The sequence below is a fragment of the Pan paniscus genome, chromosome 1, assembly GCF_029289425.2.
Source record: "Pan paniscus chromosome 1, NHGRI_mPanPan1-v2.0_pri, whole genome shotgun sequence".
NCBI classification, from domain to species: domain Eukaryota; kingdom Metazoa; phylum Chordata; class Mammalia; order Primates; family Hominidae; genus Pan; species Pan paniscus.
In genome coordinates, this window is record NC_073249.2 from 164,341,601 (window position 1) to 164,361,628 (window position 20,028).

Consider the following 20,028-nt stretch of genomic DNA (forward strand, 5'->3'; position numbering starts at 1 on the left):
TTGGAAAATGCATTCAGCAACTATTTTTTGAACATATTTTAGGTGTCACATTGAACTAATATTTCAAATATTACAAAGAATCAGAAACCTGACATTTGTCGTTATGGAGCTTATAATATAATTCAAGAAAGACAAAACAATACAGGTCTTCTGTTTCTAGCATAAAGGCAGACTTGATACATTGACTGATCCTACTGCCATAAACACCTACAATGCACTTACATGAGTCTTCTTACTGCCCAAGTGGCTGCAGGTAAACTTTTCTGGCTTGAGATTTGGCACTGAGTCAAGGGGCTAAAATTTTTTTCTTGAGAATTTCTAATTATAAGTTAGCCCGCAAGTAGCTTCACTGGCCCATAAAACTTTGAGAATGGAGTGACCAACTTATTTCAGGTTTGCCTAGCACTCTCCCAGTTATAGCACTGATTGTCCCACATCCCAGGGAGCCCTTTAGTCCTGTCCTAAGGCAAACCAAGATGATTGATTACCCTATCTGAGAACCATCATCAGCCCAAGCCTCAGAAGATTCTCACAAATAAACTTTCACAATATTTTCTCACAGACAGTAAAATCATAAAACAGAGGAAACAAGTGAGAGCCAGCAGAGAAACAAGTTTCAGTACCATATGTATGAGAGCTTGAAATAATCAGATATTGAATGTAATATAAATATATTAAAATTCCTAACCTTGGAATGTGTGCTTTCCTTTCTTTTTCTCCGTCTGTCCAAATCTATTTCTCTGATGGTTTTTCTACATGTGTTATTTTTTAGAAATCACAGAGTAGCCAGGTACTGTACTATCAGTATAGTAGTGCTTTATTTCTGCATTTGTAGAATGTGTTCTCTTGGCTTATCTTGCTGTGTTTTGAGGGAGACTTTTTTGGTGTTCTCCTGATTATTTTTGTTTAAACCATCTTATGTTTCTTTATAAAATGTCACTGGAAATTTTAAGTTTGAACATTAAATATTTTATTTTCCAGTTTAATTTTGATAATTGTATTCTTTTTTTTTTTTTTTTTTTGAGACAAGATCTCACTCTGTCACTCAGGCCAAAGTGCAGTGGCACAATCATGACTCACTGCAGCCTTGACCTCCTGGGCTTAGGTGAGCCTCCCACCTCAGCCTCCCAAGTAGCTGGGACTACAGCTGTGCGCCACCACGCCCAAATAATTTTTGTAGAGACGGGGTTTTGCCATGTTGTACAGGCTGGTCTCTTAACTCCTGGTCTCAAGGATCCCCTACCTCAGCCTCTCAAAGTGCTTTTATTCTTAAATTGAATTTGTAAACTGTAAATTAATGAAGTATTCTCTTTAGTGGTAATAATAAAGACTCACAGACTTACAGATCTAAAAACTTAGAAAAGTCAGTGTTTAATATGGCCTTGTACTTTATGTGTTATTTTGTCTACTTTGGTGTAATATATAGTATCTGTATATCTATTATTGCTAAAACAAAAATCTCAACTATATTCATAAATCATGTGTAATTATCCTTACATTTTTATTTGCATTAAATGATACTCTTACAAATATTAGTATTTAAGTAAACCACTTTATTGCATCAAACTGTTTTGTTCTTTTTTCTTTATTATTTTTCTAACTTTATTGAGTTATAATTGACAAAATTGTGTATATTTACAGAATATAACATGATCTTTTAATATATGTGTACAATTGTGAAATGATTACCACAGGCAAGCTAACTAGCATATTCGTCACCTCACATCCTTTTTTCCCCAAATTTGTTGTGTTTCCAATGAGTAATTCCATCTAGTCTCACTGAAGAGTTAAATTATCATCTGAGCATATTTATATTAAAAAAATTGGGGGAAAATTAGATGAAACCTTAGACAAAATAAGTACATTTATCCTGAATACAGACATTGGAAATATTTGAAATAGTAAGATGAATACTAAATATTTGAATGTTGTTTTCCATGAAGCAGTCCTAAATACAAGCCCACATAGCACCACCTAGTGTCAGTGTCACTTAGAATAAAACTGTCTGCTGCATGTTTGAAAGCTAAAACATAAACATTTATGCTTTTAGTGGCATTACGCTTCTGTAATGGGGTGAGAAAGTGTGTATTGTCGTGGTTAACAAAAAAGCTGCGTAAATGTGTAAACTATTGCCTTTTTTCTTATTCTCTTGTAATTTTTTATCAGGCAAATATTGAAAATGGTTTGAAATTTTTTATTTCTATGCATCCTTAAGTCTTTTCAGAATTGTAGTTTTCAAAAAGATAAATATAATTTCTTACAATATTTTGTATTAGATCAAGAGCAGAGATTGAACACGAAGCACTGATTGATGGAAACCTGGCTACAGAAGCAAACCTAATCATTTTAGATACATTAGAGATTGTTGTTCAGGTAAGAATGCAAAGAAGAGAAATTTAAAATACGGATTTGGTAAATTGAGGTTGGAGGGAAAAGTGTTTACTGTGAGCCATAAAATTACATTTTATTAAATATTGGTAGTTCCTAAAAGTTTCGTTCCAAGCATTCTGAGATTCTCTGTAATTATAAATTCCCATAGCTTCAACTGTTTCTTCATGGAGGATGATTATGAAATCTTTATCTCCTTGTCTTTCCCCTTGATGGCCTAGTCTTGCATTTCCAAATATCCTCTGAGTATTTATAGGTGGAAGTTCTGCCATCAGGTGAGATTCAACATGCATGTATAGCTATAGCTACGTATAGATAAACTGGGTTTATGCAGTATCCTCTGTGTACCACAGCAATGTTTCAGGCTTTTTATCTATAATCATTGTGTTGGGTCCTAACAGTTGCCCTCTGGGCAGTATTCTGTAGTAACAATGTGATAGCTGACATTTATTTAGTTTTTTCTGTGTTAAACATTGTCCTAAGCACTTTACAAATATTAACTCATTTGATCCTTCTAAGAAACTCATGACATTGAAACTGTCAGTATCCTCATCTTGTAGATGAGAACACTTAGGCACAAAGATGTTAAATAACTGCCCATAATGACACAGCTAGTATGTAGAAGAGCCAGGATTCAAATCAGTTAGCAAGATCTTTCAGATGTTTTAGTAAATATATCTCTCACCTATTCCTTCCATTCCTTTTCTACTACCACTATTCTGCCAGGTTCGTATTTCAACGCTATTACAATGGCCACCTACTTCATAACTCACTCTGTATTCTTCCCACCATCCATTCTGTACATTTTTGTGAGAATTTTCCTTTTAAAGTATTTTATGGCTGGGCACGGTGGCTCATGCCTGTAATCCCAGCAATTTGGGAAGCTGAGGTGGGTGGATCACTTCAAGTCAGGAGTTCAAGACCAGCCTAGTCAACATGGCAAAACCCTGACTCTACTCTATTTTATTTATTTATTTATTTATTTATTTATTTTTGAGGTGGAGTTTCGCTCTTGCTGCCCAGGCTGGAGTGCAGTGGCGCAATCTCAGCTCACCACAACCTCCGCCTCCCGGGTTCAAGTGATTCTCCTGCCTCAGCCTCCCAAGTAGCTGGGATTACAGGCATGCGCCACCATGCCCAGCTGATTTTGTATTTTTAGTAGAGACGGGGTTTCTCCACGTTGGTTAGGCTGGTCTCGAACTCCTGACCTCAGGTGATCCACCCACCTCAGCCTCCCAAAGTGTGGGGATTACAGGCGTGGGGATTACAGGCGTGAGCCACTGCACCCAGCCAACCCTGACTCTACTAAAAATAAAAAAATTAGCTGGGTGTGGTGGCACACACCTGTAATCCTAGCTACTCAGGAGGCTGAGGCACAAGAATTGCTTGAAGCCAGGAGGCGGAGGTTGCAGTGAGCCAAGATCAAGCCACTGCACTTCAGCCTGGGTGACAGAGTGAGACTCCATCTCAAAAACAAAAAAAAAGATTTTATCAGTCATTATCCTGACTAAAGTTTTAAAAATAGAAAAAATTTAATAAGTCCAAGATACCTAATCCCAAGATGGTTGCTTGAGCTGCAGCCATCATGTCTGTATTTCATTCAGTGAAAAGAAACAGCAGGGACAGAGTACATTTCTTTTTTTAAGGGCATGACTCAGAAGATGTAACTTCTCTTTTGTTCACCTCTCTCTGTAGCCGGATTCAAAGTCTTCAGCTAAAATTCAGGATTTCAATTATTAAAGAAGAAAAGAATGGTTATTTGTGTACCACCAACATTTTTTGCTCTAGGCACCACTCTATTTTTCAGCCTTATCTCTAGTTATTTTCTACATGAACCTCAAGTCAATTCAAATTTACTTACTAATTTTCCTAAAACACACCTTATGATTTCTTGCCATTGTATCTTACTCCTGTTTTTTCTCATTTAAATTATATTTATTCTTTTTCCCCCTTTTCTTATTCAAATCCTGCTTAGCTCCTTCTTGAAGCCATCCTAGATCTTATGTTATCATTTTTTTATCTTTTAAAACTTTACTTATACATACAGGGAGGCCTTTATTTATACATAGGGAGGCCTGTAACATCCATAACTAAATTGCAAGTACATCTCTATTTTATTTGTTTATTTTTAAATTGCAGACCGTTTCTGTAACGGAATCCAAAGAGAGCATTCTTGGTGGAGTGCTAAAAGTGCTACTACACAGCATGGCCTGTAACCAAAGTGCAGTTTATCTACAACACTGTTTTGCTACACAGAGAGCCTTGGTTTCAAAGGTAGGTTATTTTGTACCTGCAGTGTTGTCAGACTTTGTTTTTTTTATTAACATTGTCTAAGATCATTTGACACATTCATTGGTTAATATATGTAGTAATATATTAATGAATATGTGTAGTTAAAATTTAAATAATAACCTAAGACCCTTGATTCTTCTTTGCCTCTCTACTGCTGCCTGCCTTTTGGAATTTTTCATTTATTCGAATCACCTTTAACCAGTTCTGGTTTGAAAAACAGTAACTTGGATGTGGAGAAGGGCCTGAAATTAATAGCCAATCTTAAATATGGGGCTTCTCTTGTTTTCTCTTCACTTGGTTCTGTTTTTATAAAAAACTCAATTTGTAAAGAATTCAATATATAAGCAATTCAACCCACTGAAATTATTTTATGATGAATGGAAAAGAAGGTATGTGTTTGTTCAACTGCTTTAAATGTTTACTTCTTATATTTGTTTTCCCTTAGAAATATGTATATTCTTAAATTTTGAAGGTAGCTATTTCATTTTAATCATCCTAGAAGATGGAATGCAGAGATGTTGATGAAAATAACTTACGTATTATTTTGTAATAAATATAGAATTCATATATGTTGATTACTAAGTGTTTTATGCACATTCTGATAGAAGCTTCACAACAATCCCTTGTAGATATATTATTAGGCCTATTTTGTGGATGAGAAAACTTGTCCAAGGTCCCACTACTAGTTAGTAAGTGGAATAATGAGCATTCGAACCCAGTTTGACTCTGTGTCTCACACTATTAACCATTAGCTAATATTGTCCTAACCATTCTTTTAATTTCTGGGCTATACTAACAAGTCTCCAGTTCAGGTTATATTAACATATCTCAGAAACTTTTACTGTAAAAATTCAGTGGTGGTTTGTTTCGTTGTTTTACAGTTTCCTGAACTCTTATTTGAAGAAGAGACAGAGCAGTGTGCTGATTTATGCCTCAGGCTTCTCCGACACTGTAGCAGTAGCATCGGTACAATACGGTCACACGCCAGTGCCTCCCTTTACCTACTAATGAGGCAAAACTTTGAGATTGGGAATGTAAGTATTTTATCATGAAAATTCTCTGTATTCATAATGAAATATAACTTCTGCTGATAGTTATTAAATCAGTTTTTGGGAGAGCATGGAGTTTTTTGTATATTTTTAGTCTAATCATAGGCTATCTTGATATTTCTCATTCTGTGTATATCTTACAAAAATCCAAATCTCCAATTGTGTGCATATCATGTGTACGTATGTATGTATGTATGTATATTAATACAGACTTAGAATATAAATGTACATTGAGCAGTTTTAAATTTTAATTGTCCCTAAGTAAAAAGAAATACAAGTTTAAGTATCTTGGCTTGATATTTTACAATTACATGTCACAGCCTTTGAAGAATTCCATTTTTTCATTTGTCTTTTATTATATGTTATATTCATGTGTTATATTTTTCCTTTTTGAGTCAAATATTTAGTTCATTTATTTTTGCTTATGTAAGTATTTAAGGCCTTGAATTTTCCTTTAAGTGCTATTTTTGGCGTCTCCTTAGTTCTGATATTTAGTAATCTTGTCATTTCAGTTTGTATTTTCTTTTTAACCCAAAGAGTTGACTAGCCTTATTTTTTTTTTTTTTTTGAGACAGAGTCTCACTCAGTCGCCCAGGCTGGAGTGCAGTGGCGTGATCTTGGCTCACTGCAAGCTCCGCCTCCTGGGTTCACGCCATTCTCCTGCCTCAGCCTCCCAAGTAGCTGGGATTACAGGTGCCCGCCACCACGCCCAGCTAATTTTTTGTACTTTTAGTAGAGACGGGGTTTCACCATGTTAGCCAGGATGGTCTCGATCTCCTGACCTCGTGATCCGCCTGCCTCGGCCTCCCAAAGTGCTGGGATTACAGGAGTGAGCCACCGCGCCTGGCTGCTAGCCTTTTTGTTTCAAAGTTTTGGCTGGCTCCAGTGGCTCACACGTGTAATCCCAACACTTTGGGTGGCCGAGGAAGGAAGATTGCTTGAGGCCAGGAGTTTGAGGCCAGCCTAAATGACATAGTAAAACCCTATCTCTACAAAAAAATAAATAATACTAGCCGGGCTTGGTGGCCTGTGCCTGTGGTCGCAGCTACTCGGGAGGCTGAGATGGGAGGATCCCTTTGAGCCCAGGAGTGTGAGGTCGCAGTGAGCTATGAACACACCACTGTACTCCAGCCTGAGTGACAGAGTGAGATCCTGTCTCAAAAAAAAAAAAATTGTTTATGTTAATTTTCAGCTTTATTACATCGTGATTGTACAATGTGTATTCTGTTTCTCCCTTTCTTTACTGTGGATCTGTGTATTTGTGTGTCTAAATATAATCCATTTTTATGAGTGTTCTACAAAAAAACTTTAAAAAGGAAGTAGTTCTGTTTTCAGAATATTGAGTTAAACATATACTAGATAAATACACCTTATTAATTACATTATTGTGTCTCTCTATATCCTTGTTTTTGTTTCACTTGGTAGAAGTAAATTAAAGCCTATAACTGTGTTTGTCTGTTTCTCCTTTAGCTTTTATTTGGTGTACTAATACTCATAACTGCTGTATCTTCTTAAGAGTTTTTCTCCTTTGGAATTTAAAAGAACTCGTCTTGGTTTTATTTAAAACCTTTATTCTATTTTATTTTTTGGCCTGAATTTCATCTCTTATGGTATTAAGATTTTGACCTCTGCTTTCTTTTTAATTTGAACTTACTTTAATTGCCTTTGCCTGTTCTTTAATTTTCACTTTATTTTAGATGTGCCTCTCATATACAACATAAGAGTTGAGTTTTGCTTTGTGATCCAACCTCTAATTGAATTAAACCTTTCATACTTGTTATTATATTACATACATCCTGGAATTCTATTATTTTGTTATGCCTTTCCCTCTTGCCTCCCCTTTAAAAAAAATTGTGTTGGTTGTTTTCATCTTACACTATATGGTCTGTTTACCTTGTTTTGGGGATGTAGTGTCTATCATATTTAGCAAAATTTCTGGTTTTGCTCTAATGGTTGCCTTTATAGTTATGTAATACCCCTAGTACTCTATTTCTTTAGATCATGCATTCTCAACCAGGGCAGTAATTACCACCATGGGAGTGAAAATTCTTTTTTGTGGAGGATGAGAAAAATCTTAGCTTATGGTCCTCCAAAGCTCAACACTACCCAACAACATGGCATTCCTTAGTATTTATTTGTCTCATTGGTCTTATTGGATATCACATGAGCAGCATTGACATTAAGTTCATGGAAGATAAACAAAAAACAAAATGTATGCGAAATTGGGCTTATAAAACTGGAGAATAGATGACTGTGATAGGGAGACTTTTAATCAATTGCTTGATCTCAGTCATATGGCAAGAGGTTGCTTCCATTGGCTGCCTTGTGGATATTGTTTATGTTTGGTTCTCAGTGCATTCGTGTGTGACTTGGGCTTTGAAAATTAAGCCCAAGAAAAAAACTTTCCAATTTATTACTTCATTCTACAAAAGTTATTCAACCCATTTTTAATCATGTCATTTGCTGAAAATAAAAAAAGTCAACAATATCTGAATGAATATCTAGTAGCCAGAACTTATTTCCTTCTATCAAGCAAATAGTGAAAGTTCACTGAAATAATTTTTAAGAAATTAATTTTTAATTCCTTTCTTTTGCTGAATGAATAGCAGTTTTGAATGGTTTAAAAAATTGATTACATTGCTGCTTTTGTTTTGTAGTTATATAAGTTGCTAATTTATTTGTGTAATTTGATACATTATAGTTTATTTAAGCTAAAAGATTATATTAAAAGTTTTTCAGAAAACCAGCCTATAAACATAAGCTAAATGTAAATCATTTTCAGATTTTTAACTTAAAATTTTTATCTAGTCATTCATAACCTTGCATCAAGTAAAAAGAGTAAGCTTTATATTTACTTTCTTACGTGTATATAAATCCAGAAATACATAGAGTGCATAAACAGATGTATACATCTCTGACATTAAAATATCATAGGGATGTAATTAGAAAAAATGTTCAAAAAGATTTATTAGGGGGACAATAATGAAAAAAATATTGAGAAACTCTACTTGAGACAAGTATCTATTAACTCCCTTTAATGAACAGTGATAAAATTGCTGATTTTCTTTTCTCACCTCCACCCTGTCATTCTTTGTACCTCAATATTTCAAAAAATTATCTTTCTTACTGTTTACATCTGTATTGTTGAATCTGCATATACTTCACTTGGTTTAATTGCCACCTTCAAATAATGTTATTTGTTTTATGTCTACTGTAGATAGTTAAGTACTTCTTTCTATCTCCTTTCTCACCCTCCTAGTGTTTTTCTTAGCTGTAACATTTCAGTCTTAGTTTGTAGTCTTAGTTGTAAAATGAAATATTGCTTACCACCAGTTTTTTAGGGCTGTAATTATCTTTTATTTAGCTAAATATTGTCCTAATCAAGGTTCTTAGGAGTAATATTCTCCAAGTGTTTTTTTGTTTGTTTTAGTAGAGACAGGAACTCACTTTGTTGCCCAGTCTGGTCTTGAACTCGTAGGCTCAGGCAGTCCTCCCTGCACGGCCTTCCAAAGTGCTGGGACTGCAGGTATGAGCCACCTCGCCCTGCCCACCCCACTCACCCCCCACTTTTAAAAATAGAGACAGCGTTTCCTCCTGTCACCCAGGCTAGACTGCAGTGGCATGATGGTACTTCACTGTAGCCCAGAACTCCTGGGCTCAAGCTGTTCTCCCACCTTGTCCACCCAGAGTGTTGGGATTACAGGCAGTAACCATTGCACCCAGCCAGTTTTCCAAGTTCTTGATTGTTTAAAGTTGTCTGTACTTGTAGGACAGCAAGGGTGGTTATGAAATCTTTGCCTTATACTTTGAATAATAATAAGCACGAGAAAAATCAGCAAAACTTATCAGATAAAGAACACCTCATAGGAAAAAAAGGGTACTTGAGTACCATTGTCTTCTGACATTAAATATTGTTGTAGATATATTGAAAGGTATTTTTCTCCGTTTTAAATAACATTTTTCCCCCAGCTGCTCATGAGATTTTCTTTATATTTATAATTAAATGACTTTTCTAGAATATTTGTCTTAGTATTGACTGATTTGTGTTAAGTTTCTCAGGTACATGATGTGTACTTTTAGTTCATTTATTTCAGAAAATTTTCTTGAATATAAAATTAAATACTTGTTTTGTTCCTGTGTTTGGGGTTTCTGTGCTGGGTTCATTATACATATGTTGGAACTTTTACTTTACCTATCATTTTGTCTTCTCCTTTTTAACACTTTTAAAATTTCATCTTCATTTCTGTTTTTTTCTTACTTTTCCAAGTAAAAAAATTTCTTTTGCCAGCTCACATGTAATTGATTATATGTTATTGTTTTCTGATTTTTGCCATCTTTCCTTTACTTCTTGTATTTCTGCCTTTTTTATTCTAAAGATGTCTTCATAAATTTTGTATAATTTAAATCAAAATATTTCATTAGAATTTTCGTCTGTTTTATGACATCATTTGTCTATTAAGTATTCTTTATCTGGTGAGTTTTGCTGCTCTTCCTTACCTTTTTACTACTCAACATAGGATAAGCTGGGTTATCTTGGCCCAAGCATTTATAGGGAGTTCCTTTAGAAATGTGTTTTGGCTGGGATTTTGCTATTGCAGGCACATCTTGCCTAACTGCCTAAACTTTCTGGATGATCCATCTCTGTCCAATTTTACCAGATTTTTAGCTCTTTTTTTTTTTCAGAACAGTTTTACAACTTCAAGATGGGTTTCTTGTGTATTTATTTATTTATTTTTTAGAGACAGGGTCTTGCTCTGTTACCCAGGCTGGAGTGCAGTGGTGCAGTCATAGCTCATTGCAGCCTCAAAACTCCTGGGCTAAAGGGATCCTCCCACCTCAGCCTCCCAAGTAGCTGGGGCTATAGGCACACACCACCATGTCATGCCTGGCTAATTTTTTTTTTTCTTGTAGAAACAGGATCTGTCTCTGTTGCCTAGGCTGGTCTTGAAATCCTTGCCTCAAGCAGCTCTCCTGTCTTGGCCTCCCAAAGTGCTGGGATTTCAGATGTGAGCTACTATCACACCTGGCCAAGTTTCTTACTTACAGGAAATATTTGTTTCCCTCATTAGTTCTAAAATCTGTGCCCTAGGATTCCTCACTCTTTGCTTTCCTTTCCTTGCCTTATATTGGAACTGCTTCCTAACTTAGCTTGTGTTGGCAACCTCCCATTTTTCTAATAAATGAATTATATCTGACTCCTCATTTTGATAAAGATAGAGTTTGTGGGGTTTTTTCTATTCCCCCATCTTTTATTTTTACATGAAATCCAGAAGTGGGAAATTGCTGTCTCATACTGTCCTTTTTTTTACTGGAAGGGAAGTCTTCTGTCTTAACCCAGAATAGAAGAATATGGTTACTTTATTGATCTTACTTTGTTTATGAAATAAAGTCTCTAAAATTTGACCACACTCAGTTTTCTTGATACATGTTTCTGTTATTTTGGAAAAGCTTTATATAAAAGAAGAAAGGACAATTTATAGTATTAGTATCAGGCAGTGTTTCTAAAAAGGAATAGGTGGCTGGATGCAGTGGCTCACGCCTGTAATCCCAGCACTTTGGGAGGCCGAGGCAGGTGGATCACCTGAGGTCAGGAGTTCAAGACCAGCCTGGCCAACATGGTGAAACCTCGTCTCTACTAAAAATATAAAAATTAGCCAAGCATGGTGGCGGGTGCCTGTAATCCCAGCTATTTGGGAGGCTGAGGCAGGAGAATTGCTTGAACCCGGAAGGCAGAGATTGTGGTGAACCAAGATCACGCCACTTCACTCCAGCCTGGGTGACAGAGTAAGACTCTGTCTCAAAAAAAAAAAAGAAAGAAATGGGTAATTTAAAACTGGCAGTGATATATATGTTTATTCAACAGATGCAGTATTATGTCTGTATATTGTACAACATAGTAAAATATGGAACTGTGTCTTGGCTGCTTTGGTAGGCATTGGGCAGACATAGATAAAAGGACAGTTTTTGTTTTTTTTTTTTCAAGTAGCTTGGCACCTAGTGGGAGAAGAGGATGAGAAAGTGATGTTCATTTAATAACAGATGAATCTAGTTCAGATGGTTTTGTGAGTGTTACATAAATTAATATTAAGTAAAACATAGCAGTAGATGGCACTAAGCAAGTGCTGAATAAGTCCTTGGTGTTGTTAATATAATGCGAGATAAGCACAGGGTACTTCATAAGCACATAGAAAAATAGCTTATGATGCAGGGATGGGTTTTCAGAAAGAAGAGATGTTTGAAGTAAGAATGAAGAATTACCCAATCAGATGGCTAAATGGATAGAGCTTTTAAGGTAAAGATAATGACACATACATAATTAGAAAGGCATGGAGATGAAAGAAGGAAATGGGCAAACACAAAGACAGTTTTTTAGCACTTTTTTTAAATTTTGGGAGATGAGGTCTTACTCTGTTGGCCAGACTAAAGTGCAGTGGACAGCTTTGAACTCCTTTGCTCAAGGGATCCTTCCACTCAGCCTCCCAAGTAGCTGGGACTACACGCATGTACCACTACATCTAGCTAATTAAAAAAAAAAATTCGTAGACATGCCGGTCTCAAACTTTGGGCCTCAGTGAACCTCCTGTCTTGGCCTCCCAAACTGCTGGGATTACAGATGTGAGCCACCATGCCCAGCCCCTTTTTTTAAAAAAAAGCACTTTTTGATGGTTATGGCTGGAAGAAAGAGTAAGGGATAAAGGTGTAATTGAAAAGGCCTAGCCAACTATGAATTATTTTATCACTATACTCTCAGTGCCTACTATGTAGTGTGACATATTTACTGAGTTGAATTCTTGAATTTTATCCTCAAAACTTTGGACAGCTGCCTTAGGAGCATTTTAAGGAGAGGAGGAACATGTTCAGATTTGCATTTTACAAAAAGTTCCGTGGTGCTAGGTAGAGGTTAGACTGAGAGATATGAAAGAAAAAGGCATGGAGATTGATTAGGAAGTTATTACAGTAATCCAAATAAGAAATGGTGAGGGTGTAAAATAAAGCAAAGCCATTTGGAATGGAGAAAGGATATATTGGAACACATTAGGAGATGGTGTGGATTTGGATTTATGGTATGAAAAATGAGAGGGGAGGATGAGTAGGGGTGACCCCTAGATTTTTGGCATGACTACAAGAATAGTATCACTTTTTTAGATAATCAATAGGGAGAGAAGGTATTTTAGACATGTTGACTTTGTGGTACCTATGAGACATCCAGATGGTGCTATCTAGTAAAATATAATAGCCTGGAGTTCTACAGACAAATATCAGCTGGAGATAGAAACATGTGTATATACTGGTTGAAGCAAAGACATGGATGAGGCTCTTTAGAGTATGTTAAGTGAGAAAAGGTTTTTGACAGAATCTTTGGGAATACTGGTATTTAGGAAGAACAACCAAGGAATAAAATAGAAAAAAAGTCGAAAAAGAATAGGAAAACCAGGATAAAGTGGTGCCACTGAAGATAAGGTAGGAGATTTTCAAGGTGAAAGTAATTTAAATATACAAAGATGTAAAGTAGAATATTGACCAAAAAATATTGGATTTGACAATTAATATATTATCACCAATAATCTCTTCAGAGTGATTTCATGGTAGAAAATGGTGGAGCAGAAATGAATTTACACTAAAAAAAGGAAGAATGTAAGTTATAAACTGTTAAAGGCATCACTCCAAAAGATTCTACCTTACATTACTTTATGCATGATGTGTGTTAAATTACTTTCATCATAGTATGGATGTCATGAAATGGACTAGAATTTAAATACTCCATCTACCATTTAAGAATTTTATAATGTCAGTCAAGCTATTTAACCTCATCTGTAAAATGTTATATTAATAACATATGCCCATAATAAATAAATGTAAAGACATAAGCAGAATTTCTAATTCAACCCTTAGCACATGACTTCTTAAAATCCTGTTTTGTAGCACATTATTCACAACAAAATTCTAAGTTTTACAACCTTTCTAAAATAAGATTTTGATATGCATATTTTATTACTTTAAAAAATATTTTGCTTAGAATGGTATTTTTTCACTAAATATACTTTTCTTTTAGCAAGGAAAAATAGCAGACTTTTTAAAGCTTTTCTATATTAAGTATTGACTGGACAATTTCTCTGTTACAGAACTTTGCCAGGGTTAAAATGCAGGTAACAATGTCGCTATCCTCCTTGGTGGGCACATCTCAGAATTTTAATGAAGAATTCTTAAGACGTTCTCTAAAGACTATATTGACATATGCTGAAGAAGATCTGGAATTGAGGGAAACAACATTTCCTGATCAGGTCAGAAATGCTGCTTTCTAGATCATTAATTGAAATAGGCTTGTTAAATAGGCACTTTCCAAATTGTTAAATCAAAAGTTGGTTTTTGCTGGAGGATCATTTATTTCATTTTCAGTCCATACATCATGTGCCATAGATAGGACTGAATCTCTTTGTTTTATTAAGCTACCCTTCTTTTTGGAAATAATTAATTCTGTGGTGTTTAATTCTGTGCACTTATAATAAGTAGAACAGCAGACTTGGACAGTACAGACAAAGCTTTATGATGAAACGTTCCTACTTATTAATCAAACAATAATATGCCTTAAAAACTAAAGTTTCTACAAACTACCTTTTAGTAAAATCAGAAATATAGGAGAGAATTTTCCTTTTGTATTCTTGTATTTCCCATATCCCTCTGTTTTATTTCTACTTACAGTTCTGCTTGTTTCCAGGTGAAAGAACAAAAATAAACATAGTCTGCTGAGGAATTTATATAAAGTTTACTACCTTTCACTTACCATATCCCCACATACCTATACTGTACAGAATCATATCAGTATCCTACAACTTGTTTTGAAATCTTTAGATATTTATCTGAAATATCTCTGAAACTAATTTGGTGATTATGGATGAATGACAATTCAAGAATGTTTTTCATATAATTCTCTGCTGCAGGTCCAGGATCTGGTTTTCAATCTCCATATGATTCTTTCTGATACTGTGAAAATGAAGGAACACCAGGAGGATCCTGAAATGTTGATTGATCTAATGTACAGGTAGCATTTATTTGATTCATTTATGCTTTGTATAAGGGACTTAGTAAGACATACAGTAAGCATTAGATGAAAAAAATAAACACACAAAAATGATTTGTGATTTTTCTTTATTTACATTCTTTATTGTTTTTATTTTTATTTTTTACTTTTTTGTAGAGATGGGGTTTTACCATATTGCCCAGGCTGGTCTTGAACTCCTGGGCTCAAGAGATCCGCCTGTCTTGGCCTCCCAAAGTTCTGGGATTACAGACGTGAGCCACCTCACCTGGCCTTGAGTGATTTTTCTAATGGTAGATTGAAAGTCCAAATGCACTTTTTCCAGGTGGCATCTTTGGATCTTCTGTGTCTCTTCTTTTAAGAACAATGCAAATGTACTTATTGATTATCAAAAACGAGGATTTTTTAAAATATTCATAACACACATTTAACACCTTGGTGTCCTGGGCCCCAGAGTTCCTTTGAAGGCCCATACCAATATTTTCAATGTAAAACTCAGTCTTTTCAGAAGAAAATACAGTATATGAATGTTTTACCATAACATTAGTTACCTGATTTTCAATACAGTTATGACTAAAGAATGATATTTCTAAGGGCACATTTTGAAAACTCCATAAATCATATTGTATTAACACCTTAATAGATACAATAGTAAAACTTAAGAATTTTTCTCTGTCATATGACCCTCTGTTCCTGCAGTTTTGGGGTTCATTAAAAGCACAAATAAAACAATTTAATCTCTTTGAAATAAAGTAATAAAAGTACCTTTTAGAAGTTTTCTTTTTCCCTTGTGTATAAAACTTCTCTATGTTTCTGTAATGAACACATAAATTTCCATACTTTTTCCCTTAACTGGTTATTTTCTTAAAAGTCAGAATTTAATATGGCATATTTCTTTTTTGCCCCTCCTGCCCCCCCCACCGATATTATCCATTCCATAGGCCACAGTTATTTCTCTAGGCCTGCATAGCGACATTTTCATACTACTTTAAAACTAAGTAGGTTGTGCACAGTATCAAAAACCTTTCTAGGTAAACTCTGAGCGAGCTATCTAAACTCCCTCCCAGCTTGGGAAGCATATGCTAATGGAGAAGAATTTCTGTTCTAATTAGAATTGCCAAGGGTTACCAGACCTCTCCAGATCTGCGATTGACCTGGTTGCAGAACATGGCAGGCAAGCACTCAGAACGAAGCAATCATGCTGAAGCTGCACAGTGTCTAGTCCACTCAGCAGCACTTGTTGCTGAATATTTGAGCATGCTGGAGGACCGGAAATATCTTCCTGTGGGATGTGTAACATTTCAGGTAGGAATCTTCCAGATGTACATTAAATCAAGGTATATCTTTTTTTGGTTTTAGCTTTTTCTCACTGGTGTTTAGATTTTTTTAGTTTGTAAGGAAAGCTTAAAGACTTAAGCCAATGCTTCACAAGGTAAATTAACATTTCACAGTGATTGTCATTAATACATTTTTAAGGAGTACTTCTTGTTGATTCTCTTTCCACAGTTTCTTACCTCTGAATTATCAGCACTATGCTTATTTATTCTCTTTGTCTTTACTGCCTTGTAATCCATTACATACTTTAACATCTATGGAAATGTATTACTGATAATCAGAATTCAGTAGAAATTCTTAATTGCCTTTTACTTCACATAGCAGATATACCAACATTCTCTATTCCCTACATAAAATATTAGATTATTTTATGACTAATACCATGACTCACAGATGAGTTTGCCCTCTAGTAGGGTACATAGTTCTGACCCACTAGTTGAATTCTTTGCTTACCAAGAGTCAGTTATGCTTTGCTTTTCTTCAAAACCTGTTAATAGTAGGTTTGAGATATTATAAAATTTAGTTAAATGTTATATCTTCTGATGAAATCAGAATGCAAAAAGAAAGTTATTGTTTCTCTGAAAACAAAGTTGAATGTTTTACAAAGACTCAGGAAAGGTGAATCTCCAAAACAATTGCTGTTGAATTAACTGTGGGCCAGACAAATAGATTGGGGGAGGGGAAACTCCTAAAATTCTAGAATAATTTGATAATCTTTTAAGTTTTCACTCAAAAGAAACCAAAACTTGAAATCTTTAAGAAGAGTGTTGCCTTATGGGTATTTACCCAAAAGAGATTCCATGGAAATCTGATCTGGAAACCCATACACACAAAGAAAAGGCCTTAGATCTACTTCAAAAGTTGATGAATGAGTGTACATCTACTGTAAATGTTTAGGTTAAAATAAAATAGGGTATGTATGTATCATTTCTTTTTTAGAAATAATGGCTGATTCCAATCTCATTGAATAAGAGGGCTTTTATTATACCTGACTTTTTTAATTAACTCCGTGTACATTAGATAAGTCAAGAGACCATTTTTGTACCCTTTTTCCTTTACAGAGAGTTTTGAAAAGATCAACTAAATAAATAAGAAAGACTATTGATGTCTCCTTAGATGTCTTATGTTATATTACAATTTCCTTTAGCCCATGATTTTTCTTAATTTTCTTTCATACAACTTTTTATTAAGAGAAAAGTTATCTAGCAATGGTGTTTTCATTTTATTATCATCTTCAAAATACAGAAAGTTTTTAGAGATTTATCTTTTACTTTTATATCACTCTCCTTTTTTTAACCTAACCTGATAGTTACAGTTCATCTTCAGTTATTTCTTCTTATACATTTTTATGCTAGAAAATTCTGTTTCAAAAACCTTTTCAATATATTTTTTCCCTAGAATATTTCATCTAATGTTTTAGAAGAATCTGCGGTCTCAGATGATGTGGTATCTCCAGATGAAGAAGGTATCTGCTCTGGAAAATACTTTACTGAGTCAGGACTTGTGGGATTACTGGAACAAGCAGCTGCTTCCTTCTCTATGGTAGATGACTCTTGTTAATTCTTTTCCCACAGTTTCATACCTCTAATTATCAATGACATGTGTATTTATTCTCTCTGGCTTATGACCCTACTTTTCTTTAAAGATAATTTATTCTGGACCCGGTATGGTGGCTCATGCCTGTAATCTCAGCACTTTGAGAGGCTAAGACGGGAGGATTGCTTGAATCCAGGAGTTCAAGACCAGCATGGGGAACATAGTGAGATACCGTCTCTACAAAAAATTAAAAATTCACCAGGCATGGTGGCTCATGCCTGTGGTCCCAGCTACTTGAGAGGCTGAGGTGGGAGGATTGCTTGAGCCCAAGAGGTTGAGGCTGCAGTGAGCCATGATTATGCTGCTGCACTCCAGCCTGGACAACAGAGTAAAACCCTGTCTCCAAAAAAAGAAAAAAAAAATTGTTTTTTATTTCAAGTCCCCTAAAAACTATCTAGGAAAAGATTTTCTTTCTAGATTCATTATTGGCTTACTCCTTTTCATCTTAATAATCTGTCACTTCCCCCAGTGTTCCGGTGGTTTGGCTCACTGCGGCCTCAAACTCCTGGGCTCAAGATATCTTCCCACCTCAGCCTCCTGAGTAGCTGGGAATACAGGGGCACAGGGGCACACCATCACACCTGGCTAATTGTTTTATTTTTTGTAGGGATGGGGTTTCACTTTGTTGCCCAAGATAGTCTCAAACTCCTGACCTCAAGTTATATTCCCCTCATCAGCCACCCAAAGTGTTAAAATTACAGGCATGAGCCACTGTGCCCAGACCCACCAGTGTTTTTCGTTTGCTTGTTTATGAACCAGCATGTGATTTGTAGCAGATTTTTTTTGGTTAATAAAACTGTTATTGCCAAACATTTTCTAAAACCTTTAAGTTAAAAAACATAGCAAAACAAAACAGAAAGTCTCTGAGTGATATAAGTTCCTAGTTGGTAGACTGACAGGGCTCTATAAATAGATCTTGCCTATTGGATGAAATGGAGAATCTTCTTTCCAGTATGATGGGCATTGCCCTGGTGTCCAAGAAAGTTATGACCACTCATTCCATTGGTTGCATAGTAATCCTCATTAGGTAGTTATTGGAGGCCTGGGCCTTACTCTTTAGTTTTATGAACTGCATCCTGAATCCTTTACCTGACTATGCTATCATGCTATAACCCCAATCTTGTTCCCTTCCATCCGTATGTGAAGAATTAAAGCAGTCAGATGAAACCCAGATGGGATGTTTATTGGAGAAAGAAAAGATAGTTAGCTGAATTCATGCTTACCTTCTTAAACCATGTTGATAGGGTCAGTTACTTCCTCTGACTTTTCTGCAAAATGTTTAGTGTACCAGCACCGAGGTTTAGGACATGCTGAGGTTCATGTTAGGGTAAGAGAGAAGCTTGAGGTAATATGCAATGCTGCCCTCTTTCCCCATTTCTACTGCTGTTGGGAATTGATTCGTTCTTCACCAGGCCTTATCCCTATCCTGCAATATATTGATAAAGGGTAGATTTAGAAGGCATACTGCCAAAGTTCAAATCCTGGCTCTGCCATTTAGTAGTTGTCTTACTTCAGGCACAAATTATTTAACCTGTTGGTGCCTCACTTTTCTTATCTATTAAATACATCTAGTAATAGTACCTACCTCATAGGAATGTTTTTAGAATTAAGTAAGTTCATGTATTTAAAGTGCTTATCACAGCGCCTCATTCCAAGTAAGTACTAGTGTGTTTACTGTTACCATCATTTTCATCATTATTGGCAATTGTGAGACTCTTAAGAGTGTTTTTGCAGAGTTAAAATATTAGGTGTCGATCCTCTTTTAAAATGTTTGCCTCTAAGGACCTTGACCATTCCAGTTCCATCCCTTCACTTGTCTAAGCTAGCAGGGGGAAAAGTTTTTTTGTTTTTGGAGGAATATTTTAATTAACATAACTCTGTGTGTTTGTATATGTGTGATTTTTAATAATTCACAATAGTGCATTTAGATTGGGGGACAGTAACCTATATTATTAAAATTCTTTTGCAGTTGTATATAATTGTAAATTTTATTCTTTTTCAATTAATCTGATTTTAGTTAAAATAATTACTGGAGCATTTTAGTTACACTAAACATATTTCACTAGTACAACTACATGATTGTTTAAATATACTCCTACGAACTTACTGGGAAATTCAAGGACCATATGTTTTTCTTTGGGAAAATATGTTTGCTGATCTGTGAACCGATGAGGACTCAGTGGCTTTTGGAAAACATCTCTCTCTTCTCTTACTACAGCACCAATCCATTATTAAAGATAAAGGCTGGGTCAAGCCCAGTGCCTCACACCTGTCATTCCAGTGCTTTGGGAGGTTACATAGTAATCCTAGGATTACTGTGCAAGGTGGGAG

The 20,028-nt window shown here is 35.4% G+C and overlaps 1 protein-coding gene across 11 annotated transcripts in view; it reads left to right on the plus strand.

Moving 5' to 3' along the window:
• DOCK7 (dedicator of cytokinesis 7) overlaps nucleotides 1-20,028 on the plus strand; it is a 232,910-nt gene that overhangs the window by 177,603 nt on the left and 35,279 nt on the right. For all 11 annotated transcript variants that reach the window (XM_055091843.2, XM_063600783.1, XM_034966435.3 and 8 more), the window contains 7 exons: nucleotides 2,277-2,373; nucleotides 4,528-4,662; nucleotides 5,562-5,714; nucleotides 13,853-14,011; nucleotides 14,669-14,769; nucleotides 15,879-16,071; nucleotides 17,500-17,643. In XM_055091843.2, the coding sequence (XP_054947818.1) occupies nucleotides 2,277-2,373; nucleotides 4,528-4,662; nucleotides 5,562-5,714; nucleotides 13,853-14,011; nucleotides 14,669-14,769; nucleotides 15,879-16,071; nucleotides 17,500-17,643 (982 nt within the window). The remainder of the gene's footprint in view (nucleotides 1-2,276; nucleotides 2,374-4,527; nucleotides 4,663-5,561; nucleotides 5,715-13,852; nucleotides 14,012-14,668; nucleotides 14,770-15,878; nucleotides 16,072-17,499; nucleotides 17,644-20,028) is intronic.